The sequence below is a fragment of the Nipponia nippon genome, unplaced genomic scaffold, assembly GCF_047370975.1.
Source record: "Nipponia nippon isolate SJK-2023a ecotype South Korea unplaced genomic scaffold, ASM4737097v1 scaffold_2, whole genome shotgun sequence".
NCBI lineage: Eukaryota > Metazoa > Chordata > Aves > Pelecaniformes > Threskiornithidae > Nipponia > Nipponia nippon.
In genome coordinates, this window is record NW_028262336.1 from 65,628,348 (window position 1) to 65,656,157 (window position 27,810).

The following is a 27,810-nucleotide window of genomic DNA, read 5'->3' on the forward strand; positions in this document are numbered from 1 at the left end:
ATTTACACTTTTAGCTCAGTACTACAAAAAATATTAAGAGAAAAAGAGTTGGTCAAAGTTTCAGATTAACAGAAATTAATCTTAGGCTGACAAGTGGCCGGTGATACCGTTTTCTTTCACCATCTCCATCCAATACCCTTTGCATTTGACAAAAATCATGATGCAAATGATGTTACTTTATGACTAGTTTCTTGTCTGCTTTCCCATTATATTGTACTTGTTTTGGATTTTATGAGGAAAGAACCCCACAGGTGTCAGAACAAACTAATACAGAATTGGGTAGTTCCTGCCTATTCCAGCCCAGCATACACGTCCCACTTCCCTCAAAACAGTGACCATGCATCTCCATTGGACTCAACCACATATTTTGTTCTGATACTCAACCTAGCAAAAAAAATTCTCCTAACACATTAGGAGCACAGGTTTTTGCTCAGATAGGGACATGCATCAGGGAAGTGCATTTCAAAGGCAGCAAAACACAGCAATAACGTTTTCTCCCATCATTCTGAGCCCTCCTCTGTGTTCATTCTCAGCCGCAATGAGAAGAGACAAGTCATTAGTTGCTGGGTTTTCATGTACTTTGCACCTAGGACATACTGAGGTGGGCAGGGAAGAGAAAATCTGTACTAACCTTTCTGTTCTCTGTCATTAGAGGAGAGGTGGTGGTTACAGATATGGTTAATTTACGTGAAAAAAACTTCCACCAACAGCTCTAACTCTTAGGTCTGCACTCACAGACTGTAAAATGTCTGTAACTTCCCAGTCTCCATAGGACAAGTTTGTCCTCCCTGGCGTATTTACTATGCTCCTTCAGATGTCAGGCAACCTGAATTTAAGACCAAGTCGAGCAGAAACTCATGCTAAAAAAGACCTCTTACATTCAGAGGAATGCAGTTCTGCTAATACAGAGGAAAACAGTTCTAATTGCATTAACTGTGAACCGATATTTCTTACCATGAATGAATCTAAATATGATCATGATTTTGTCAAGTATTCTTTCCAGCTCTTCATCTGTTGCTTCTTTATTACCAGCTCTTAACTTGGAATCCACATATTTTGCTACAAATAAATAAAACAGTTTAACAGCTTTAAAAAAAAATACATCTAAAATAACCAACTTAAGCATCTCCCACTTGAAATATTACAATATGTTAAATATTACTATATGTTAAAATATAGTAATAAGTGTTAAATTTTCTGTTTTCCCTCTTCCCATCCCTATGTTCAGTGGAATGATAGAGCCCTGCTGTACTACTGTCACAATGGAAAAATATCACAAAAAGGAACCACCCAAGAAAAAAAAATGAATACAGTATAATAATTAAAATTAATCCATTAGAAACTCCCACATTTTGTGTCACAGTCATAGCAAGCACATTACTTTTTGAAAGACAATGTTTTGGAAGTGTACAATGCATATGAATGTATTTTATGAGAAACAGAAACAAACAACACAAAGAGGACTGTATTTTTGTAGACCTTTACCATGTCCCTCATGCTCCTTGGTAGGAGCATACCAAAATTTAAAACAGAAGCAATGCTTTCAAGTTAGTAGCTTCAGAACGCCAGAAATACGGTTAAGCCACATTAGTATCCTTATACAACCTTCTCTATAAGAAGGAAACCTTTGCAGGAGCTGAAACACCACAATCCACAAACGACAGCAGCCCCTATCATGGCTTTAACCTGTATCACTAGGTTGTGCAATTTGTCCTACATAAAGCTGGTTTTAGAAGGAAGCCACAAAATAAGTTGAATAAAGGCAAAAGAACGTATAGAGGAAAAACAAACAACCGAGGAACGGGATCCTCTCCTGGTGTAAAATGCCACAGCTCCAGTTTCGCTGCAGGCAAAACAGTCAGAACAGCTTTTGCCAGATCAGGGATAAACCCAATAATAGTATTTTTAAGGTGTTGTTATTATTTTTTCCCCTTAATGAGCACTGGTTCCCCCTTCAAGGTAATAAAATTTTTCTCTATTAAACTCCTTGTATCTGAATGCTTTAAAATTGCTCTCCCAGCTTCAGCCTTCAAGGCAGATAGGCGGGCTGTACTTAGTCCTTTCTGAGAGATCCATAACATCCGAAGAACTCCTCTACTACCACAATTAAAGACAGTTCCCTTTTTTTTGCCACAGCTACTCTTCCCCCTAACCATTGCCTCCACTCGTCGCACCAGCATTACGCGCTCCGAGCAGCTGTTAGCACCAGGCACCGTGCAGGAAGCAGAGCGCAGGGACAGAAGTCGGCATGCTCCGTCAGGACGCTGCGTGCACGCCTAATAGCACACCCAAGCTTTTCGAATCCGCAACGCTCCCAGGTTAACTTTTGCCTCATATCCCAAAAACAAGTCTCCTAAAGCAGAATGCGTACTGCGTCACTATTGCACTGGCACACTCAGCAGCATTATCTTATCATGCTTTCTATAGATTTTTGAAATATTTTACAGAAAAATATTTGTGTACCTATCAATTCTGCAGGCTTATTTGGTCTCTTGTTGATAAATGTTTCAAAGGACTCCTTCATCAAGTTTATAAATTTTTCATTTCTCTGAAAGCACACTTCTATGATATGGTCCACTTTATCCTTAAAATCTAGTAGCTCTTGCACCATATCCTTGTCCTTTTCAGGATTAACCACTATTGTTGTCCCAAAGTTCTGTAAAACAAACACTTTTGATAATAAAATACTTTAGAGCGCTACCTATCTCCCCCAACAGACACATCCACCCTTATAAAATTTATCATTAGAAAGAATATTTTTTTTTTTTTTTACAGAGCTACTTATATGACTTCAAGTTTTCAAAAAATGAGATGCATTGAAATTTAAAATAAAAACCCAGACACACATTAATGGATTTCAAACATTAGTGTTTGATTTAAAGATTATATACATTTAAGACGAAAGCTGAAAAAAAAATACACAGTAGACATGACTGTATGATGTGCAAGTTTACAGTTAGATACAGAACTACATGATTCATGTAAAAGAAATTATATGGAAACTGCCTCAGAAATGTTAAGTGCAATGGGAAACTTTGCGCTATTTTTCTTAAATCCACTAGGGAGCTCTATTGATGGAACAGGTGGTGAAATTCAACCGCTGCTCATCACTCCAAGATTTCTTTTTCAGCAAGGGCTTAAAAGCAAAACAACCTAGCTGACTGGCAATAAAACAAAACTTTCCCATTCACAAGAAGCAGCGACAGACTTGACTTTCTTTTCTTGTTCCTACATTTATTATCTTAAAGTTAATAAATAAAATACCATTTGTCTAGTGAACCAAAATATCCTGTAAGGGAGGATTTTAACCTATCAGACAATTTACAATTGCTTAGTACGCTGATCAGCGCCCTAGACAGAATGACCAGTTTTCCAAGGTGAGAAAGAGGAACATCTGCACGGGAACAGCAGAACAGTATTCCACTGGTGTATTTTCGTCAGCTAAAGTATGTCAGCCACAACAACAGTCAAAGAGAGGCGGGGAAATCCCTCCCAAACCTCAGAATTTCCACTTCAATATCTAATTATCCACTGTGATCTTTCATTGAGAGCTTTCTCAAGTAACATTTCAGAGTGAAGCAAGACAAACACAAGGCTGCCCAAGGTCACTGGATTCAATATGTACATCACAGAATCACAAAATGGTTTGGGTTGGAAGGGGTCTCTAAAGATCATGTAGTCCATCATATCTTACACTTAGCACAATTTCCCCTTCATCAACACAGCATTTGGACATCTCTCAGTCTCTACCAGTTATGGTCATAAATTGCAGGGCACTCCCCCCATTCTTCAAATGGCAAACCGAGATACAGAAAGCTAAGTGGCACCTCTGAAATCATAAAAAGGCGACTACAGTAGAGCACAGACCCTCACCCCAGTAATTTGGCACAGTCTCTGCGCTGCTTCTTACGCTGGCTCACAAGGTAAAAGTTTAGTACTTGAAGCCTCACTTTAACGCATTCTGTTGTACAGAATGTTTGAAAGGAGGAGATTTACTGACACTATAGAAAATGGTTTCTAGCTTTTTAAGCCTGTAAAAAAATTTCTTAAAAACAAAAGCATAAAAGGTTTGACTCTGCGAGACATAAGGTATGATAAGCCAACTTAACAACTCGCTGCTGTGAAAGGAGAGGTTCTGGTCCTTCTTGCCTTATCTTCCCACCTGTCCTGAACTGCTTCTTTCCTTGGGCCAGCATCAGGACTTTTCTGTGAGCCTCTTTAGCTCACTAAACCTGGCATAAAACTGACCTTGCCCAGGTACTGTGTGAAAACAGATCACAAAAGAGTCTACGGAGTGGGAGGCAGCACAAGGATTAAGTTGGGACCGTGATCCAGGAGCAAGGAAGAAGATAGATATTCCTTCTCGGCCACGCCAAGCTGTTCAATTGGCCCAGCTGCCTATGGATCCGTGGACTGCATGTGGGGACACAGGACGAAACTCCACCTCGGTTCTGGGGGCAGAGGCGAAACTATGTCCCACACGCACGGGCTGGGCACTGCTGCGCCACACAGAACTCAAAGACATGGGTGTGCCAGAAAGGCACCTCTGGAATGAACTGATGTCGTGCACTTAGTGCTGAAGGTTGATGAACACATGGGCAATTCAGGAGAGAATACCACATCGGGAATTAGCAGCTCTGGAGAGAAATATCTTCTGTGAAGCTTTCCTGCTTTCATCTTGCAAGAGCACTAGAGTGCAAGTTCTCTGGGGCAGTGTACTACATGCATATTACACCTAGCAAAACAAAGCTGAAGCATCTAAATATAACTTTGATGATGGATTATTTTCAAGAGGAGTATTCTGTTCAAAATAGCTTAAACATTCGTCAGCATTGCTGTAGGTTGGTTACATGTAGTACTGCTAACCTGCAGTAGAATAGCTACATTCTCATGCTCCACTGACTTTCCAGATATGTAAATAGTTGAGTGTATTTGTAGCAAAACACAACAGGTAGCACAATCCAGCATACTCTAAACACATGTGCATGTGGCTCTATTTAAAAGCAAAGCAAACCAAAATAACTTCTTGTATAATGTTCAAACCTACAAGGAAAGCAATTTCGAAGCAGAAATTTAAAACCAAAACTTAGGTCTTGCTGTTTCTCATCATGTGACTGTTACTGGGGGGGGAAGCATTAACATCCCTCCCCATATTTGCTTATAACAGAATTTTGATGCGTAAACCTACATGATATTGTTCTTGGTTTTGATAGAAGAAATATGTGATAACAGCATAAATTTTGACATTAATAAGAGATCTTTGAAATACCTTGATGTATTCACTCCAATGTTGCAAAAGGATCTGCTGCCCACCTTTTACCCGGCTGAACAGCTGGTATGTCTGGGTCAAATCTGATATTCTATTTTCATCAAGCAGGTTATCAAGTCCTAAAAAAATAAAATTAGAAGAAAGAGCAAATTTGAACACAGTTGAATAAATACACAGTTAGAAACATGTTAGAAAAATCTCTATGAAATACATCAAAACACAAGACCCTCCAGTGTGCTTAAAAAGTATGAACTTTTTAAGACTAAATTTCTGAAAGCAAGCGATATGCTCAGGGTTAACATGTCCCCTTGTTTAAACTGGCTGAAATGATTTATGGTATAATATTTTAAAACTATTTCAACTGAAGTACTTGCCCAACAAAGTGTCGGCTGTGAGCCTTTTGCAGAACGTGTATGAACAGCGCTTGATTTGAAGGGTACAGTTTTACCAAGAGATATCATAGAACCTCTAAAGAATGTCACAAAACAGTAAGCTAAGTAAACTGCTCCAGATTTAAAGTAAAGATAAATACTTTGCAAGATTTTTTCTGTGGAGTGTGGTGAGCCATCTTTTTAGATTAAGAACATGCTATGAATTGCCTGTGCTCACACAGATGGAATAACACAAGATTACAATTTCCTTCCAAGCAACTTTTACCTTTATCAATTCACCCTACATGAGACTAGGCCTTGGACTAATGAATGGAGAAGCGAAGCTGAAGGGAAAACATGAAGCATTACAACTCCATACACATTTTTACATTTGAGAATATGATGACTATAGTCCCAGTGTAATCAGAGATACATTGTCTGGTGTTGATGACAGAGGCTTTAGTGATATGGGAGGGTAACATCAAAGATTCATGGCAAGTTTTAAAATCCAGAAAGCTTGATTTTACACAGGCTGACAATTCATATCATCAGTGTAGCTGACATTGTACAACTGTCCCACTTCACAAAATATACTTCATTCATTCCAATTTTTATATGGTATTAGATAACAAAAGATTTTCAATCACTAGTGAATTATCCCATTTCCACTACATTCTTAATCTTAAAAATACTTTCACTGTATATTATAACTTACATGTTCAGAAAGGTAAGCAATGTTCAAGAATGATGTCAGGTAAACTTTTGCATGATATTTTAAGATTTCCTAAACTTTGAGATATGCCTAAACTTTTGAGATATCAGAAGAATGGACATACTTTAACAGTATGTAAGACAAGAGATTACAAAGTCGTGAACACGTTTTACTGGTGTTCTTTTGGCACTGAACAGGGAATTAAGAAATGCCCATTCCATCACATCCAAGCATCACCTCCTATTCATTTAAAGACACCAGTACACTAAATGCTTTGTTATAACCTGGATTATAAAGTTTAACCTTCCCTCTTCCTCTGGCATATGAACTGTGTGACTGACATAATTATTTTGTTGCATTCTTGACAAATGAAAAAGACATATAGGAAAATCCTCCAAGACAAGGCTTCACACAACTTCCAGAATGCACTGCCACAGCCTTGGAAAAATTTATTATACTCACAATAAAAAAAACCACCAATAGCTACTCAATGGCAGTTGTAATAATACAAGAAAAAAACGTTTCTTATACATACCCTGCATTTGTAAGCTTTTTCCCCGCCCTGTATCAAACTGACTACATCACATCCCTTCTCCTAAGGAAGAAAACCTACAAAAGGCAGTATCTTCTTCTACTTGCATGGAATACTAGGATGTTATAAGCAAATTACAGTGCGTCCTGGATGAAATGAATGCGGAAAGTTATGCAAATCAAATGATGTTAGACTTACTTTTTTTTTCTTCTTTCCTTTTTTTTTTTTTTTAAAAGTGCAGACATAGAATGCAAAAGCTGATCCAACAACACTATAGTCCTAAAACGTAGTAACTAGAAAAATGTACCAATGTCTCCATATTTACATGGATGGTACATATACATTACAAACCAAGAAAAAAATTGGGTTAAAACAAGACCACATACTTTCTGGTTAAGCCAACTGATAAACAAATGTGTCACTGGAAAAGTTACTTAAAAATAATATTTGAATTAAAGAGCAAGCAAAATTGACATATAACAAAAAAAAATATTTATTCTTACCTTCTGTTTATGATAAGCTTAAGAATAGCTAAGATAGAGTGACCACGCTTATTTTTATAAATGCATTGAAAACGGCGAAATAACCTACTCCCAGAGTAGTTCAAAGAAAACTGTGAGCATTTGTCTATCTTTAAAGGGGATGAAGCAAGAAGTGAAAGGGGTATATGTAACAACCTGAAGGCACTAACAAACATGGACGTGATAGAGCTCGAAGATACCACGCTACCAGGGACATCTGTTTTGCAGCAGTAAAGGAAACAAAGATGTAAGGACAATTTGCTAGAAGATCTAAAACCTAAAATATGGCTACTGCAAGAAAAAGAAAAGATCGTTTAAAGTATTAAAAGATCAGGGAATACTGACCAAACCCAGAAATTCAACGAAAAAAGGAGATATTAGAAGTTAAGAGGAATTAAGAAATGGTGATTTGAAGACATTAATGTCTGAGTAAGGACTTCCTAAGACGACTGCAGCTCTCATCTGAAATTGCCAGACAGAAGGCAAAATACAGACAAAAGCATATGAAAGTTCATTGCCTTGGAATGTTGTCAGTTCCAATAACCCATGATTCTTGAACTGTACAATCACAAGAATATGTGAAGCTATTGCAACTGAGCTGTGTGGTTATCACATAAAAGCAGCTACGACAGTAACTGCAGCTCTCATTTAGAAGTTTTTATAATTCTAGGAAATAAGCAGTTCCAAAGGTTTAATTCCTAAGCTCACTGCTGCAAGTCAAAGGAGATTCAGGGGGTTTAGCAACCTTTACAAATATGGAATTATATTTTAGATCCTTGTTTCCACATATACAATTTACTTGTCACAGTGGGTGTAACAGTCATAGGGTTGGCTTTCTGTATCTCTGGAAGGTTTTCCCATGGCTAGTATACCTCCTTAAATAAAAGCTGTGGAGTTTATAGTTATTGCAGAGTATGAGAATCTGTTGCATATCGGAGATTGCATTAATTTAAAAAAAAAATACCTTTTTGCAAAATAGCTGATAAGTGTTCTCCTAGTAGCTGTTTCTCCACACAAGCAATCAGTGGTTTCCTAAATAAGGCAAGAAAAGTATATTAGAAGTATTAGAGTATAAGGGAGTTGCCTCCTGTCACAGTGTATTTGTGAATAACTTGCATTATAATAAAAAAAAAAAAAAAAATCAACAATTTCCTTCTTAAGACAGAGGCTACAAATTAGGACAAAAAAATGTCACGTGATAGAAGCCAAGAAAGAAATCAATAAACCATGTATGTAATTAAAAAAGAAATTCAGGTTTGAATACTAAAAAGCAATTTCTTACACAGTAGAAGAGAGAAGCTTGGACACCAAAAATCAATACAAAAATGTTTCTGGAAAAAAATTGATGTTTTCTTGGAATCAAACAAGCAAACAAAACAACCAAACAAAAACCTCCAAGGGTTTGAACTCCAAAACAACACAATTCATGCTGGTGATGTTCAAAACTCAAACTTTTCATCTAATTGTGTTGTGGACCTCCGTAAGCATAAATTGAGTTAGAACCACAAGACTCAAATTTGCAAAACATTTTAAGTTTGTCCTTGAATTTTCCCTGCTCTTTGCTATTAATGAAATTTTTTTTGATACGTTCACTTTAAACAGGACTGAAAAATAATGGCAAGTTTTCCTTTACATCTTTTGTAAACTAAAAGAAGAAAGAAATGCCTAAAGTGCAAAGGGATAATTAATTTCAACATTTAAACTTCTACCGCTGCTTACAATATGACAACAAAAGACCAACCATTTCTTTCTGAGTTAAGTTTTATAAAAATGGTTCTCAGACCCTTAATTTAGATTTTCTAGACGAGAGGTGCTCGACTTGGATTGATAGAAGCCTTTTACATAGCAGCATCCACTTTATATCTCTACCTTTGCTAAAACACCACCTTTCCTGAAACACCCCACCAATGATTTGCCTGACCTTCCATACAATACACAGTTTTAGTCCCTTCATCTCAAAAAGATGAAATTAGAATTTGGAAAGGTTCAGAGACGGGAACAGGGATGATCAAAGTATGCAGCAGCAGCTACAAGAGAAACAACTGCACATGTTAGGACTCTTCTTTCTGGGAAAGAGATGACTTAGCAGGGATACAGTGCATTGACAGGCAGGGAAAAGCTGGAAGGGAACCGACTGATCACTTTCCCTTCCCATACAAGAACTGGGGTCATCAGTGATGGTATTGGGAGCCAGACTTAAACAAAAGGAGGCAATTTATCACCTGGTGGCTAGTGCACTGGTGGAATGCTTTGCCAAAGGCTGGCACAGATGGAAAAGCTTATTGAGTCCCAGTGAGACAGTGCAAGTATTTGAAAGACATCAAAACAGATAAACCACATCAAGTTCAGAAAATACCCTGAGCTGAAAACAGACAGATACTAAGAGAGTGTCAGGGCATCACACATACTTTCTCCATCCTTTCCCTTTAGTGGTTGTAAGCAAACATGAAATACCAGTTAGACAGACTCTTGGTCTTAACACATACAGACATTTTTATGGTCACTTTCATATTCCCTGAAATTTCCAGCTACTGCTCTCTACAGCTGCTGACTGTCTCCAACAGTAGAAGTAGTCATGGTTGTATAAAATACCATGCTTTGCCCCAGAACACCTATTCTGCCTACAGGGGAAGTAAGGACAATTTGTCTGCTTGAGACTGAGATGCAGAGCACTATTTCCTAACAAGCAGACAGACAGACAGAGTATTTATCTTGACTGCTAGCTGATGAATGAGCCTGAGGGTACCTTCTGTACAGCCTGAAAGTCATCTACCTCGGTCATCTACTGACTGACCAGGAGACACGCTTATTCTGGTCAGCTGTCCAGAAAGAGGCATGTACTGATGGGCTGAATAAATCCCTCAATGGGCTGCAACAACACGCTCTCCATGTGTTGCATAAATCTGATTTGAAGTATTTTGAATGGTGTTTCTCATGACGGTTTTGTCCTGGAAGTATCATTTCCATCTCAAGATCAAACCCAGTAACTAAATTTAACATCCTTTCTGCTCTTTTCATGCACACCCGGAGAGACAGTATGACCTGAGGACAACTCAAGGGCACTAATTTTAAGATCTGCTGTTTCTTAATGCAAAGAAAGGAAATTAGTGTGAAGCCTTCTAAAAGTAGGTTTCTAAGCCTTTAACTAAGGACGAGATTCAAAGCAAGGACTTGACTTATATCTAGACTAAAAATATAATGATATCAACCTATTTTTTAACTTAAACAAATATATATATATACACGCTTTAGCTTTATACATAGAAACAGATCCATATATTTTAATGTGACTGATTTTGCCAGAAAAAGCTAGTCACACTGCAATCAGCATTTACAGGAAGAAGATTCAAGTTCAAATATGTACGACGACACGCAACACGTATGTGTGAGTATATATATATAAAATATGTCTGAGGAAAATAATAAGTTAAAAGATAATTTTTATTCAGTTATCCTTTTAACACTCAATGAAATGCCAATATGTCATCCAGAAAACTAAAAAATAAAATAAAATGTTCTTTATTTAAAAAAAAAAAAAGCAACAGCTTACTGCAGGACAAATTATGTATGGATTTATAGCATGTCAGTGACTCTGCAGTACTTCCTGAACGCAGATTCTTACCCCAGCAAAACACACACTATTACTCAACACCCGAGTGAAAAAAGGACAAGCTACCTTGCACAATACATTGGCAGCAGCTGCACCAAAGCTGATCTACTGTTAAGTTCACATCCTGGACTGCTCATGCTATCCTATGCCATAATTTAACCTTTTCTTTTCTTTTTTTGCCTAATGAGTCTTTTCTTTCCCTCAAGGGATTTGTGGTTAATTTTGTTATCCGTATATGAATGGCTAAAATCAGCTGCTACTTTGATAATGCAAATTTGAGTTCTTATATAAGGTTTCGTTACCTTCAGTATACGCTGATAAATCTTTCTGGACAAATTTCTCCCCTCTTATGCAAAGTGTATTTTGATTTCAAAGAAATCAGTTTTGATACAAATAAAGTCTCAAAAAAACCAAACTGTATCCAAGCACTGTCAACAAGATAATGTCTGTAAGATACTGCAGAAATAATCTCTGTCTCTCTACAACTGCGGATAATCACACTGTTTTATGATGGATGCTTGATTTATGCTAAGAATGACAAAATTTGTACTCACTGTGTGCTGTGGTCTAAATATGTTATTACTCTGTCTCCTTCTTCTTCCAAACGTTTATTAACATGGTGAAGATATTCTGGGACCTAGTAAGGCAAGAGAATGTCAAGTTTAACGACAAAAGTATGAACGGCAGACGATCTTGTTCCATGACAATTATTTTAAACTACAAATTTAAAGAGAATACAAATTGGAAAGGCCTATTCCACCAGAATGTTGTTATGTAGTACATAATTGATATTTTTATTAATCACTGTTATTTTATATTAAAAGTATTATAACTGCACCTGACAGAAAGAAAAGAGAAAAACAGAAATCTGAGAATTTTTCAGAGGAAGTTATTTTTTTTCTCAAAACCCATCTGAGCTAAGCTAGCCCTTAAAATATCATGGAGGAGATTTTCAGTTAGTGTGAACCATATAGTTCCATTATTTCAATGGCAGTTTCTCCAGTGGAATATCTGTCCCTATGGAGAGTTAACACATTTAGCACATATTACAACACAGGTATGAAACTCAGGCTTGAAATGATCAAAACAGTTATGCATATGTGCATATGCATACATGCAGGCACACACACATGCATGTACATATGCATGTACATATGCATGTATATACATATATGCGTATGCATTATGTGCACATGCATAAATATGGACATGTATACATTGTATAAGTTAGGGCCTTACTCCTTTTGTCTTTTTCCACAGTTTTCCACTAGGCGTTATAAAAGCAGTAAGACTCTTGGTCTCAAAATCTGTGTCAAAGCATTTCACCTCAGGTCCCAGTGGAATGCGAGGCAATGAGGTGAATGGAGCAGGATTAGACACAAGGATTCACCGCAGTGCAGTGTAAACAGGCGTTTTCGAAATGTCTGTAGTGACTCAATGTTAAAATGGAATTAATAAAAGTAGTCTTCTGTATTTTAGACCACCACAAAACTCAGCTTCTGATATACATTTTCAGAGATAACCACATTTGCAGGCTGTCCACTGCAGAGCATAATTTTATGTCAAGAGGACAGAAAACAAAAATGTCTTAAGTCTATTTAACTAATAAGGAAAAGAAACAAAACAAACAAAATAAATGCAACGACAGAGTAAAGAAGTAAATGGTTTACTTAGGTATTAAGCACATAGCAGAATGATGCCAGAGGATATTTCACAGCTCTTGGGCAAAAATAATATTGGTGGCACACCTTTAAGCTTTATGTGAAAATTACTTTCTGGTAGTGTGACTTCAGCTACACAAAATGTCACTGCGTTTCTCCACCCTTAATTATATATTTCAAACACGAAGGCAATCTGGATGCTTCGATACAGTACTCTGGTCCACATCAAAACCTGTGAATGTGTGCTTGCGTACCTGGGCACCAGTGAATTTCATCGAGCATTAATACACCATGGCACTACCAGAAGTTCTCACTAGCAGATAAAACTAGCCTAAAAGCAATCATCTACAGTATGCACCTACCTCTCTTTCTTGCATTAATCTTTGGCCTTCTGCAGCATATAAGCAATTTGTCTCTTCCAGAAACCTCTGTTCAAATGATTCCTTGTAAACCTGTTCAAGAAATTAATTTAGTTACTTACATTAAGCTGCCAGTAAGGGTAGCATATTTTGGCTGTCAGGTATAGAGAGCAAGTAAAATCTCAAGAATACACACAGTTATGCGAAGTGTCAGAGTAACATTACATTAACACAGTTGTTCTCTGCTTGCCCACTGGTTTTAGAAAGACTGAGATCAGAGCTGACTTCCCAGTGCAGCAATAGAGTGTTTCAGTCATCAGTACTCAAATAGTCTAAATTGACAGGCTTCTGTTTAAGGTACACAGACCAACACCAGTACCCAACATAAGCACAGCAATGACATCCAGTCCACCTGAGCTCAAGACTCCCACTGATATTTCTGTGGCAAAAAAAATAAGATACTTCCAGCTAGTTAAACATTGGCACAAAACAAGTAATTCCCATCAGTAAAATAATAATGTGCTCAGTAATGCCTCTTCAGATCTGCCCAAAAGCAGGAAAAATGAATTGTACCAAACAAGATGAACCCTCTTTCTCCAGGGAAGGAGCAAGGTGATGTATAAAAAAGGGCACCACCAACAATCACAGACATCGAAAAATTTCTGCATAACGATGAGCAGTTTAGTATGGAAAGGAGATAAGTTAGAAAGGACAACTATATAAAATAGTTAAAGCAATCTGGAGAAGGTAGCTAGGGAATAGCATGTAAACAGCAGGACAGTTAGTGAAAAGAAAAAGGAAAGATTCCTTGAGTGTGGTAGAAGAATAGAAGGAAATGTTTCTTCCAGAAAATATAGCAGAGCTGTAAAGCTCATTATTACATTCTGACCGGGTTTTTTTTTTTCTTATGGACTTCTAAGAGTTTTATTTTTTTCAATGCAAACTTAAATATGAAACCTCTGGCTCGACAAGCATTCAGAGCATAATAATTCACTAAATTCACAAGTAGACATCAACTCATTGCTTCAGCCTTCTTGTTACACTACCTCCAAGTTCAACAGGATCAAATGATAGATTTCATTTCTTACCTTCCTTGCCTTCAGGATAACTGGAAAAACATTAACATAACAGTATATGGAACTATTTTCTGCCTAAAACATGTGTAAAGCTCTACAACACGAAACAGCTATAGAATAGGATTTATGCAAGCAGGAATCAACTTTCAGCAGCTGGTTCTCAATTATATAATTGCCTAAAAATCAGGAATGAGTAGGAGCTTAACTGTTTTCAAATTAAATATAGGATTTGCTTTATTAATTAATCTTTCTCCAGAAGCTAACCTCTGTTGAAAGAAGGAGAAGCAGAGATCCTGGAGTAAAATTACAGGATTATAAGCACATCTCTATCTCAGTGAAGTGACGGATATTATGAAAAAACAGATTAGATTAAGTGAGTTTCCCTAGTGAAAAAAGAAAACTACACTTTTGAGCCAATGAAGGAGAATGCAGACCTAAATCCAATGCTGAAAGAAGGATCCAATAAAGGGGAATGTTTATCTTTAGCAGAGTACATCGCTAAAAATAATGTTAAAAAGTCAACACCTACAAGAATCTGATGCAGTTAGAGAAGGCAAATAACAATGGGGGGGGGGGGAAAGGTGGGAGAAAGCACACAAATCAGATCCGCACCTTCAGGTTATGTGATCTGAAAAATCATTGACAGAAGTTTGCCCTCTTTCTTGAACAGAGTAATTAATTTTTTCTGGTACACTAGAGACAGTTATGGACGAAAGCCAGGAGGGTTAACATGAAAGGCAGAAAAGCAGGTAAGCTGCCTGACCAAAAAGGACTATTTAATAGTCTTCTATGCAGTCTTCCTCTTCAAACTCTTTTTTAAACCTTCAGCCAGTTTTGTAACACTGTACACCACCTGGGAACAGAGCAACCTCAACAGTTTGTAAGAATGAAAGACAGCTCCTAAATTTTATTGCACGTCACACAAAGCTGCAATGTTGACCAGAGAATCCCATACACCACAGTCAGAAGCACAACATTTTTTATTCTATTTGGTTACTTAGTATCTATGCTAATAGAAAGTTCCAGGAAGTTACAGATTGACCTTATCTATTTGAAAATGTTGGCCTTAACTTTACATCTCATTCTATCCTTGGCATCTCTGCTAAGCAGTTGCTAATGCAGTGATGTTTTTGTGATACAGACCCAGGATCTGGACTTCAAAAAGCCTTTTTACAGTGACGGAGGTGGTCTTTTTTGGTTGCTACATTTAACCAGCACTAGGATTAAAAAACCAGTTATTAAGATGGACAAAATATTACATGTACTAAAAGACTTGCAAACCTATTATTTAAGAGTCTGTAGGCTGCTATGTCAGCTAAGGAAAACAGGCAAAGAGGTCTCATTTACAGACAAAGAATGAAAGATTGTGCATCGGGTAAAGAAACGGCAACCTTATCAGTCTAATAGCTAGATTTTGAAGCACGTTTACTAGAATAATAAAATGATGTCTGTACAACACACAAATTAGAAGAGTCCAAAGTCTGTTTCTAAATGTAGGTGTTACTAGTAAAGTTTGCTGTACTCACCTGCAGATCAGAGAGCATGCTCAACAAGCTCCGCAGCAAACTTCTGTCCACAGCTTCACCATTCCGTTCTCGTTCGATCAGCAGGAGGATTCCATCGATAGTCTTGTTTTGAACTTGCTTGTCACTAATGACGTGATTTCTAAATAACTCTAGCCCCATATCCCTGTGCGAATATTGAAAATTAATAAATCACACTGGTGATTCTTTCCAAAAGTCTGTATCTCAGTTTGAGAAAAATAAATACATATAAAATATACATAGTGTATGTATATTATACAGAAAGAGAATATATTAATGGTGTGTATATTCTTTTGGTGCTGTCCACTAAGAAAAGTATAAAAAGAATTATCATGATACGAGGCCACATGCTACCAGATACATACACTTCAGCTACGAACTGTGACCAGCCTAACCATATTTCACATAATAGACTATAACATTTTCTGTTTATTAAAAAAAATTATTATAAAAATAATAAAAAAATCTGAACATAGACCTTAACATAAGATTCCCTGGATCAGTCAATCTATGTGTAATTTATAAGTTTTTTTTAAAAGCATGAATTCTGTGTATGTTTAGGACCTTACAATCACCTGTATCAGGTTCTTGTTTCATTCTAAGAGGATGAGGAATGGTGCCTCTATGCCATGAATAAGTCAATTATTAAGCATTGTCTTGGCCAAGGAAAACAGAGGAATCTTAGGTAAAACTTGTTATCTCCAATGTCCTCACATGCATCAGGATTTCCATAAAGGAAATTTTCCCGGTATGAGGAAGAAAGACACAAAGTATGAACAGAACCCTTCAACAACATTCAGTAAAAGGAAGCCTAACACAGAGTCGGAGGAAAACTACTGCAGAGGTTGGGAAGAGGTCCACAGGACAAGCGAGGGGCAGGAGAAGGATGCCAGGTTTCTCAGACTGCCCGAGGAACTCCCAAGAGCACAGAAGCCATCCAGGCAGGGAAAAGGCACGCTCTCACTTCAGTACTTTATCTACATCTTTTTTTGCTTTAGATGGAGCACTGATACCAGAAATTTTTCACAAAGCCTAGGTTTGTGTGCTCAGGCGATGATATAAAATGCTCCTCAGGAGGGATGCTGAAAAACAGAATGCCCAAAGACGTGACTGTGGTGTGCTGAAAGTACAGCAGCATCTAAGGGAGCTGGCTTCCATCTCAACGCTCTGAGCCACAGGTCTTGACTCTCAAGAGGCCAGTGCTGGAAAGATGATCTGCACCTTGTCAGTGTATCTGACCTATTTAAAAAACTGCTGAGCAAGAAGCTGAGGCTTGAATTTTGTCAAAACCTAGAGCACCTAAAGTAACACTTGGCTCAGTGTTCAGGTGCAAAGGCATCAGCCGAAGGAGGTTCCCCACACAGCCAGCCTCACCCAGGCTGTGACAACTACAGCTATATATATGCCTTGACTTTTAAGCATATGTTCACAGACCTTTTTCTTCTTTTACCCTCACTTTACAATGAATATTCCTGGGGAAGGAGGAAATGACACATGCATACACTGACACATGTATTTCCATAAATTAACACAAAATTTTAGACACTTATTACACAGATCGAATATAATGTGAAAAATTTATTTTCAACCTTTACAAATATAATAGCACGTTCAAACTCTAAAGATTCAAGGAATACTTACATGGATACCTACCATATAGAAGGAAGCATTGAATTCTGAAGTACATATGTACGATCCAGAAATAAGAAAATGCTTCTGATCATGATCTGAAAATATATAAAGAAAATGTCTCTCTTCACTATCATGTGGCGTTCTTAAATTATAAAGCAACTACATCACATATACATGCACCTTAATTGCTGATGCATGTATTTTCAGCTTCTGTGGTGGCTTGTACAGTGACTGGTATGTAATTTATTGTTAATACTATTACTAAGCGGTATTACCAAGTACATCCAAGACAGTTTTCAAATTCATAACCATTAACTGAATAGTTTTATTAGCCTGTTATGAGTTTTAGTGCTACTGAGATACATAAGCCATTCAAGCAGTACCACCAAGACATTTGGTAAACACCCTGAAATAGCATGCTGCCATGGTTTCTGCTTTTTAAAAAAAGAAGCTTTAAGCAGAGACAGTAATAAGCTGTGCAACAGATCTTTTCGTAATAAAAGTTAGCTGCCAAAATTCATGAGAAAAATAGAGATATATTAATTCTAACAGGGGAAAGAAGGTATAAAAATATATTATCTTTTTTTTTTAATTAAAAAAGTGGGAGAAGGAGGTGGGGTTTTAGCTTATAACTCTTTCACATTCAAAATCCATTTTTAACTTTGCTCATAAAAAGGCTGCCCAGCTTTCAGTTTAGCATAACTCAGGATGTCAGTAACTAACTCACCCCCAGGCCAGCTACAGAGATTTCTATCCCCAGCTGTCTACTTACTCCTCCCCTAAAAGGTTTCATTGCTTCTGAAGCAATTCTCAAGCTGACACTGTTTCTGGCCAAGCATATTAAAGTAAAACAGCAGCGAGGCTGATTCTTTTTTCTTAAACACCACAAGTGCTAAATTAGCACATGGGCAAGAAAGCCACTTGCTACAGGTTGTTGCTTTGAGGAGAAAAAAATTTTAAAAAAGAACGCTCAAAAGTAATTAAAGTGAACAGAGTTCATAGTGAAAGCCTTTTTATAGAAACATAGGTCCAGGTTAATTACACTTTCAAGGCAATAAACTTCAATTCTATTTTCATCAGACTGTTGAATTTGTTTTGAATAGTTTCCATAATGCTTTCCATTTTTATTTCTGATAAAAATCACATACCTCTGCCCATTGCCCACAGGGAGGGGAGAGGGGTGGATTCGAGGAATGAAAATAGAAATTCAACCATTTTGGGCATCTGTAGCCAAAGCTAAGTGACAATGCAATGAAAACTCATTGTAAAATGCTGGTTTAGAATTATAATCATGCATTCTTAAAGGGACAATTCACATGGAGTGTCTTTGAGAAAGGATTTTTTCCTGTAACATAATTCATTGTGGAGGTAGGGGACAAGAAGGGCAGAAAGAAAGAGAGAGTTTCAGTTTTTTAAATCTTCCTGTTTCTTAGCCCTTTAGTCAGGATAATAATCTCTGCTTTGCCAAAAAAAAAAAAAAAAAAAAATCACAAATTAGCCTAGCTCTTGGAGCTATCTAAAAGCAAAGATTGTGGATTCTCCAACTACTTAAAATTACAAACAGCAAACAATTTCACCGTAGCCTGGTTAGTTTTTCTTTCTACCCATAGAAAACAGGTGTCAAGATATTTCTGAGTGGTATTCCAACTTCATATGAAACCTATGAAAGTCAGAGTCAACACAGCAGAACATAAGTTTTCAACAACAAAATCGCCCCCCTGCTAGCAAAGGGGAAAGTGAAAAGCAATGCTGAAACTTGGAGGAGGAGGTGCGGCACAGTCCCAAGTTAAAACCACGACAAACTCCTTCTTGCCAGATTTCACACCTCAAGGATCCGTATTCTGAACAAACATTCAACTTACCATTTGTCTGCAATGATCTTGCCAGCATTTATTTATCTTCTTTAAAAATAAAAGACTATCCAGAGAATCTGTACAGCACCTATTAAGGAAAACTAGCTTGTCAGTATCTTTTGAGGCCATATCCTGGAGATGATCTTTGCCAGCCATTAAGCAAAGCTACTCCATGGATATTCCAATGTTGCTGGGACTGCCCAGGGATAAACGGTTAATTGCAGAGCTTCTGCCCAGCAGAAGGGCTGGCAGTTCTCCAAAAGGTCTCCCTATGTTTTCAAGGAATAACACTCACTGCTCTTCTGTAATACCATCTAGTGGCTGTACTGTATAACTCCGATATAGATTTAAACAAGAAATCCCAACAGTGTCAAAACCAACCTTGTCACCAACTGAGGTGAGAGGGATAGAAAGGTTTATTTTGTGTGTTTAATGACTTCACACTGTGCACAACAGGAGTGACCCTAATCTCTTAAATGCAGTTACAGTTCTAAATAATTCTCAACAAATCCAAATACCGCTCTTTTTATACACATCTCCAGGTCTCCCTAAGTAAACTACCGAGTTTTCTTTATTACACAACAGACCCACCTGTTATTTATGAGTAACAGAATTCTCGTGTGTCATATGAGTAAATCTAAACATGGGTTTACCTTCCTCTCCTGCACAGTATCATCTCCAACTCCCTCTGGCCAAATCTGATTAATCTGATCTCATGTCCTTGGGATATAAAGTGGTATACCTGTAAAATACAAAATTCTCAACTCTCCAAAGCACCAGCTCTGTCAGAGGGTGGGGAGAAAGCAAAGTTTTAAAACACCAGTTTTAAAACATCTCTTCAGAAGATCCTCTGAAGTCTGAAAAGGCAGGGATGCAAAAAAATGGTTGACTGTACTGCTTTAAAACAGACTGTAAGATTTGGTTCTCAGAGATCAGTTATGTTTAAGAGATTACTGTGCTGACTAATGTACTTTTCAGTTGCATGTGATTTTAAATGCATCAAAGTAAACATAATGAAAAAATCAGCTGCCATAGAAGAGGTGAATTCACAGTGCTGATTTATGTACCTATGTTTCTTATATGCTATGTAGAAGCCAGACTCATTAACTGGGACTCAAAAAAAAAAACCCCAAAACACACAACCCAAAACCATGTTGGGACTTAGCTAGATAACGGGGGGGGAGGGGGAGGGGGGGGAGAAAAAAAATTATCATCTTTATCAGTGTAGGCACCTACCTGAGGAATGCAGTCAACTGAGAAACTCAGAGTCACACTCCAAAGCACACTTAAGGCATTCACCTGGAAAGAAGGTTCTTTCTGGGCCCCAGTCCCTTGCTTCTTTCTATTTTAACCTATCATTTTCTGCTAATAAAATACATGCAGAGACCTGGGAAACACTGCTAGCACCCTATGTACTGTAGTACCTGTTCAGTATGGCACTCTCCAGGAACATGGGGACAGCCAGGCGGGCATAGATTCTATTTATCCTACTGGCCTGAGCAAGCGCAACCCCCAGGCTATTACACAAAAGACAACTATCACATAAAGCACAGTCTCAGCATGTAAAGCACAATGGGATTCAGAAAACAGGGCTGCCTGCACCCAGGTGTCCAGAGAAGATGTACAGGCACTTGTGTGACCAGTTCAGCCAGAAGAAAAGCCCAGCAACGTAACTTCAGAAAACCATGGGGAAATTTACAGGTTTCTGTGCATCCCAAGACAGCCAAGTGATGTCCTGAACTTAGAGCTCTCTCCCAAGATACACATAAGATACCTAAAGGGCTTGTGGAATGCCTCCGTGACACACTGCTGCTGACCAGTAGTTGTTATTGGTCAAACAGGTGTACTTTATGTTTGAGAATTCATTTACAGAAGACACTGTTGTTGAAAATTACTGTGGTGATTTTTTTTAAACTATTGCTACTGTAAGCATCTCCACTACTCACCTGCCATAAAAATCCACACCTGCTGTTAAATCTCATAGTGCTATTGAAAAATCTAGATTAGGTATAAAATTTGCATTCCTATTAAAATGATAAGTAAATTGTTATCAGCATGCTACTTATTGGTACACAAAAATTATTCACCCAGATGACTAAAGTTGCTTATGCCTGATTTGAAAACATGTAAGTGGTCAAAGAACCTCTTTAACAGATTGTAAAAATTACACCAGTAATTGCCAAAGTGTTGTTTTAAAAAAGAATTATTTAAACTAACCATTCTAACCACTTCTGTGCACAAGAAAAGGATATTCTCTAAATTGAAGGATCTGTGCTTTCACATGATCTTCACAGACTTGTCGCAGTTGTTTGTACAGTGTAGCAGAGACTTTGTAAGAACAGAGATTTTCAACAGCCTAAAAACCAAAAAAAAAAAAGATTATGAATGAGACAAAAAAAAAAAAAAAGAACTTTTGTGCTTGTGTAATCAAGGCCAACAACAAAGAGAAAAAAAAAATATCAGTGTTATCTGTCAGTGTTATCTGTCCAAGCTGTGCACAAAAGCAAAACATCAAAATGAAATTATCCAAACTATGTAGAAAAATTAAGACTTCATTATTCCTTTCTGATTTTGGTCTCTTCTTATACTGCTGGACTTTGTGTACAAACAAGGTCCACCATCACCATCTGGGTCATATTTCAGATGTGCTGTTAAACATTACTAGAATACACCCCCCACACACACCCCCAAGTACCGCTCAGCAGCAGAACTCTTCCTGGACGACCGTTTTGCGCATCCTCCAGCACATGCACACATGCACTTTTTTGGGGGGAACACAATCATTCTAAATATTTTCATTTCTTAATAACTTTAAGGTAGACATTTCAACCACCCTCTCCAAATGGCAAATGAATACAGCTGCTTTCCTGTCATTTTATTAACATATTTCTTTCCGAATATTTCCACTGATTCACACACTCATGCTAAGATAAGTAAACTGAGGGGAAAAGTAATTAAAAAAAAAACAAACAATAAAAAAAACGCATTAACCATTAAAAGAAGACTTTAATTGATTTATGAGGACCTTATGGGATTTAGTTGAGTGTTTATCCATAGTTGACTACGAAGACCATTTCTGCCCCAAACCAAACATTCTTCTGGTCACTACATTAATGTAAATTGAGTTGTTATGCAGCTGACCTAAACTATGCTGAGACAGCTCTGGCCATCTCTAGAATACTGCAGTTCAGCTATACGTTGTCTTACACTAACATTTTTTCCTCACAAGAAACTCAATGAGAATGCCAAAGAGAAAAGGTAGCCTTGCTTGATACCACTGCCTATATTTAGATTTTGTTCCAGGCACACTTGATTTTGTGTGCTGTATTTCAACAAATTATTTTATTAATAGACCATAGCATCTGAAATGAATCACAATGAAGACAGCCAAATGTTCTCTAAGAACTGTAAAGTTTACAGTAAGTATTTTTGGCCATTCAGTGCTTCATACAAAATTATCCAAAGGAGTTGGACATGATTTTCAGGACTAAAAATCCAGCTGTCTTTTCCTTTAACTTCACCTCAACTGCCTGCATGCTATGAGGTGATACTGCAGAGAACACTGCCTAAGATTTAAAGCGCTATTTCACCTGGGCAACTAAAACTGACCCAAGAATGTTTTCCTTTGCTCCAGAGGATTTATAGTGTCACATTTTGTTGACAAATTTTCTCATAGCATCAATGAACTTGGACAAAGTTTCAGTATTTTCCCAGTGCTTGGCCTTTACTCAGTCTTCCCCAAATTTCAGCTTTTTTTGGTGTGTCTTATTTCTTTGTAGTCTGAAACGTTATGGTGCCTAATGCCAGCATGTAAGTCTTTGTCAAAGCATTAGTAAATGTTCTTCACACTGTTTCAGTTTAAGACCATCCAAACATACGGGCTAGCAAGCGCGTGGGCCAAGAGACAGGCGAGGGGGAAAGCGGGCCTGCTTCTTTGGGCAACCGTGCTGGATTAAAGTGTATTTCAAACTGCAGCTGTAACACCTCACTGCCGCCTGTACTAGCTGTTTCTGCTTTTTTTTTGATGGGGGGCAGGAAATCCAGTAATTTCCTCCTTCTTCACCTTTTGTTTTATTCTGAGTTTTTGCTGCCTCTCTTCCTGAACAAATTTGATTTGACTTTTATTCATCTTGCACACAATTAGTTTGGAAAAGAGCTACAGTAATTATCACGTCTACAAGGATACGAGAAAGATAACACTTCTAGACTCCTAATCTACACACATCTAGTAAAAGTTCTGTTTCAAATCAACCTTTTAATAGCTTGTTTTGAGCAGAGTCTTCTCTTTTAACATTTAGCATGCAAATTATTGCTACTTCTTGAGTTATTTCCTCTATAGGTTCTAACATCCTGAAGAGTTTGTCCTCCAAAACATAAAGTGAATCTGCTTCCCAGAGATCTCCCCACAGGGTAATTCTAACCTGTTTGATGTCATTTTATTTAAATGCACATCAACTTTGGCTTCCTCAATTCTGACACAATATTAAAGAAAGCAAACAAATAAAACTATCACACAGTGCCTATGCTACGTTTTTCATCTGGTCTTGAAACAGATAAGTAAAATGACATCTGCAACAAACAGTGTTCACACATAATCATTTTGCAGAGAGTTTATGTTCCCTAAGATACAGCCCTTCCCATCCATCCATCCATCCAAAAAAAACTCTGGTCAGGACTCTCACAATTTTTTTTCCTTCACTACTACACCGTCCTACTCTATGTCCTCCAGAAGGGCAGTGCTGCCCCATTTCAGGTTATTTAGGACCTTGCTGCAAAGGGAATTTTCTTTTTCCATTATTTTTATCACTTACTCCTCACTCGGCAACTCTTTGCACTGCCCCACTTTCTCTATCCCATCAAGTATAAGCTACTTCTATCAAAATCTGTGGAATCTACCACCAATCCCAGGCATCATTTCTATTTTAGTCGCAAAAAATTGGCTGCCACCCTCCCACTGCTCACTGACTAGGTCTCTGCCAAGCACCTTCATGCCTGACCCCGTGCTGCCTCTAATGCCTGGAAAGGAGTATCCTTCGGCCTTCCCACAAAGCCTTGTCATTGTTCTCCAGTTTTGCCTCAGCCACCGTGCCAAATTAAATGAATAAATCAGAAAGTTCAAAGGCAGGCTGGTACACCAGCCTGCTCACCGCACTGAACTATAGCAGGCCTCTCACTTCCTCCCATAACGTCAGATAAAGACTCAAAAAAAAAAAAAAAGAAAACAAAAAAAAAAACCAAACCCAAAAGCCCTGATAGTAAGAACTGATCCACACAGAGAAATTTTCCCCTGTGGATGACTCGGTGCTCACCAACAGGCAGTTAAAACGATCTGTAAGTACAGATCAGGTTTCCAACGGATGCTGAACTTCATCTTTTATTCCTCTGGCAGGAGAGTAAGTACCTATCTATGCATAGCACACTGACTGCTACCACCCACTGTGCAGAAATCTTGCTGATTTGCACCGTTGCCTTACAGATTATTGGGCTGGCCTTGCGCAGTTTTTACAAATAAGCAAGCAAACAGAAAAAGCAAGAAGTACAGTTCTCCCTTCCTAGTTTATCTGAAATCTCTCTCTTCCTCTTCTGCCAAAACTCAAGTCTGTACCCCGGCGATTTCATAGCCATATTACTATAATCTCATTTCTGAGCCTCTGAAAACAAGTTAGGTAACGCTCAAAGCATCTGTGGTTTTTTCTTTTTTTTTTTAGCTAGGCATGGGAAAGCAGGATTTTTCAAATGTTGAGTTTGAAACCATAAAATGTATTATGTAATTAAAACTCTGCAAACCTGCGATATTAAGAGATGAATATATCACAGTCAAGTTACCTACTTAAAGAGAATAAATTATATTAAGTGAATACGCATTTACATAACCAGCCATTTTAGACCCATACACTCTAACTAATCGCAGAGACAAGTATAGTCAGCTCCCAAATTCATCCTGATTTTCTTGAGCACGCACCCGATATGGACTGCTGGCTTTCTCCTCCCTCACAGTTCACACTTTGCAGACAACATCAAACCCACCTCAGCTGAACATTTAGAATAATTAGGTGAGCATAACGTCTTAAGTCCTGATCTGGCAATGAGATCCACATCTGTACATCAAACACCTGCAGCCACAGAAAACTCATAACTTAAGCTATGCAGCACAACTTAGCGCATCAGTAACTTTTTTATAACATTATCACTGTAAAAAATTACTACTTCAGTTAAACATCTCAAAACACACGCATTTAAAATAATATAGAACTAAACCATATATAAATGCAGAAAGTAGAAAGGAAGAAATGGCTCGTATTTCCCTCTTTTACCCTCCCTAGCCCCTGCTCCAGTAGTCCAGATGTGCCAGCAATACTTTTCATCATTTTAATAAAAAAATTAAAATCCTGATTGTTATGAAAATGTAACAGTAATCTGAACCACAGGTAAACTGACAGTCTGCTGCCTGCTCAACCAAGCTTCTTTTTCAATTCCCCAAGGGGTACTGATGCTGAAGTCTAACTGGTATTACCTAATAATATTACTTTCAACGTTACTATTCACAAGAGACAAAGCACGTACAAAAGAAAAATCATCATAAAATATGTATCTGCATAACCCAGCGAGAGTAACATCCCATTTCCACCATCTCGAGAAGGCACTGTATTGAAGAGACCGAGACTTAAATCTCAGCCCTGCCCAGGCGCAGCTTTCCACGTCTCCCGACATAAACTGCTTTTTCATGGGCCCAGATCCTGGTAGCTCTCCAAGGAACTGATATATAAAACTGCAAACTGACTAGAAACAGAGTACGGAGCGACCGGTTCAGAAAACATAATCAGCTTTTAACAAATCAAAACGTGTTATGTGTAGCTCTGCGGAAGTCCCGAAGCAGTTAATTTTCCTTCTGTTAAACTGAGAAAAACCCTGCACGCCTTACCTGGTAGAGCTCTTCCAGGTTGTATTTAATAGAAATGCTACTCTGTATCGCTCCCACCGCTTCGTGAAGTTTTTGCCAGGTGTCCCGAGTATAATTATCCGGTAATTTGGGTCTCTCTGGGAAGGAAGACACAGGTAGTTGACAGCCCGCCGCCCAACGGCAGTCGCCGGCAACCTTTCCCACCCCGGCTTCATCAAGTTCCGCCGAGCCGTGTTGTGCCTCAGCGTTCAAGCCTGGCACAAGGAGAGGGTCACCGCCTCCCCCCACGGCCACGAAGCCTTTGCAGGCCGCCTCTGACCCGCCGCCGGCCCCCACACGCGGACCCGGCCCGGCCGGGGCACAGCCGGCACCGCGACCCCGCCGGCGGCCCGGGGGCCGCTCCGGCCGCCGGGTTGTTGCGTTCCGCCCCCGCGTCACTCGTAGCAAGGCAACCCTCGCCCCGCTTTAATTCGTTTCGACGCGAAGGTGGCTTTCTACCCGCTCCCGACGGGGCGCGAGTCGTCGCTGCGCCGCTGCTCCTCCCGCGGCCCCCACGCACGGAGCCCCACGCGTGTCCCCGGCAGCCCCTTCAAGCGGGGCGGTGACGGCAGCGACGAGCGCTATCAGCCCGGCGGCAGCCTCCCCTCGCCCAGATAAGGCGGCGGGGCGGGTGACAGCGGCGGTACCCCCTGCCGCCAGCCCGGCCCGGCCCGGCCCGGCGGCGGGGCAGGGGCGGGGAGCGGCCGGGCCGGCGGTAAACAAAGGTCGGGCCGGGGCCGTGCGGCGGGGCAGGGCGCACCTGCCGGGGCAGCGGGCCCGGCCCGCCCCGCACCCACCTCTGAAGTTCTTGATCACGAGTTTCTTGGAGGAGGCGGTCGCGCCGCCGCCGCCGCCGCCGCCTCCTCCTCCTCCCCCGGCGCGGGTGGCGGCGGCCAGCGCGGCGGGCTTGGTGAGCCCGTTGGTGTGCCCCACCAAGGCCGACAGCTGCGGCTTCTTCTGGGGCTCGTCCGCCATCTCCGCCCCGGGCGCCGTGTCCGGCCGGGGCAAGGCGCTGGGCTGGGCCGGGCCGCCTGGTCCCCGCCTCCGCTCCCCTCCTCCTCCGCCGCCGCCACCCAGCCGCCCTCCCCCACCGCCGGCTTCCCGGCCCTGCCCGCGGGCGGCTGCCAAGAGCCGCCGGGCCGGGAGGCGCAGGCAGCCGCCCGCCTCCACCCTCCCCGGGGCGCCCCGGCTCGCCGTCCGCGCCGCCCAGCCCGGCTGCGGGTCCGGCTCCGGGCCGCCCCCGGCGCTCGGGCGTGCGGGCAGCGCCAGCCCCGCTCACAAGATGGCTCCCGCGCCCGCCGGCGGCCGGGGCAGCCCGCCGCGGGGCCGAGCGGGCGGCGGCAGCGGCTCCCCGCTGTCGCCTCGCACCCCCTCGGTTCCCCCTGCCTCGCCCGCCTGTGTTAGCTGGTACCCGGCGCCAAGCGGCACCACGGCGGCAGCAGAAGCCGAGGAGCAGCCGCGTCTCCCACGCCCCGATCCCGGTTTCCCGCACGGAAGAGGCGCCAGCCCCCGCAGGCCGCCGGCATGCCGCTCACCCGCGACCCCCGTCGCAGCCGGGGCACGGAGCGTGCCCGCGCTCGGCACGGCCCGCGGCGGCGCTCCCCAGGGCGGCGGTTTCAGGAGGCAAATACTCGGTTTGACACAAGGCCGCCGAGACCCCCGCGCTCCTCGCGGGCAGCGAGGCCCCGGGGAGCGCGCCGGCAGCCGACACGGAGGGGCGGCGGGCGGTC

At 40.2% G+C, this 27,810-nt stretch overlaps 1 protein-coding gene across 5 annotated transcripts in view; it reads right to left on the reverse strand.

The window, feature by feature from the left end:
- The window catches only part of CUL4A (cullin 4A), a 40,548-nt gene extending 12,784 nt beyond the window's left edge, over positions 1 to 27,764 (reverse strand). The window contains exons 1-12 of one of the 5 annotated variants that reach the window (XM_087759147.1): positions 27,616 to 27,764; positions 26,063 to 26,178; positions 21,392 to 21,496; positions 19,150 to 19,218; positions 17,309 to 17,382; positions 15,638 to 15,800; positions 13,039 to 13,128; positions 11,570 to 11,652; positions 8,370 to 8,437; positions 5,270 to 5,388; positions 2,464 to 2,656; positions 955 to 1,059 (exon numbers count right to left, since the gene is read on the reverse strand). In XM_087759147.1, the coding sequence (XP_087615273.1) occupies positions 955 to 1,059; positions 2,464 to 2,656; positions 5,270 to 5,388; positions 8,370 to 8,437; positions 11,570 to 11,652; positions 13,039 to 13,128; positions 15,638 to 15,800; positions 17,309 to 17,382; positions 19,150 to 19,152 (898 nt within the window). In that variant the 5' untranslated portion in view covers positions 19,153 to 19,218; positions 21,392 to 21,496; positions 26,063 to 26,178; positions 27,616 to 27,764. Of the gene's footprint in view, positions 1 to 954; positions 1,060 to 2,463; positions 2,657 to 5,269; positions 5,389 to 8,369; positions 8,438 to 11,569; positions 11,653 to 13,038; positions 13,129 to 15,637; positions 15,801 to 17,308; positions 17,383 to 19,149; positions 19,229 to 19,793; positions 20,261 to 20,376; positions 20,440 to 21,357; positions 21,497 to 26,062; positions 26,179 to 26,539; positions 26,566 to 26,877; positions 27,126 to 27,615 lie in introns of those variants that run through there. The other 4 variants (XM_087759144.1, XM_087759148.1, XM_087759145.1 and 1 more) reach the window with 4 other exon arrangements.
- Positions 27,765 to 27,810: the final 46 nt, after the last annotated feature.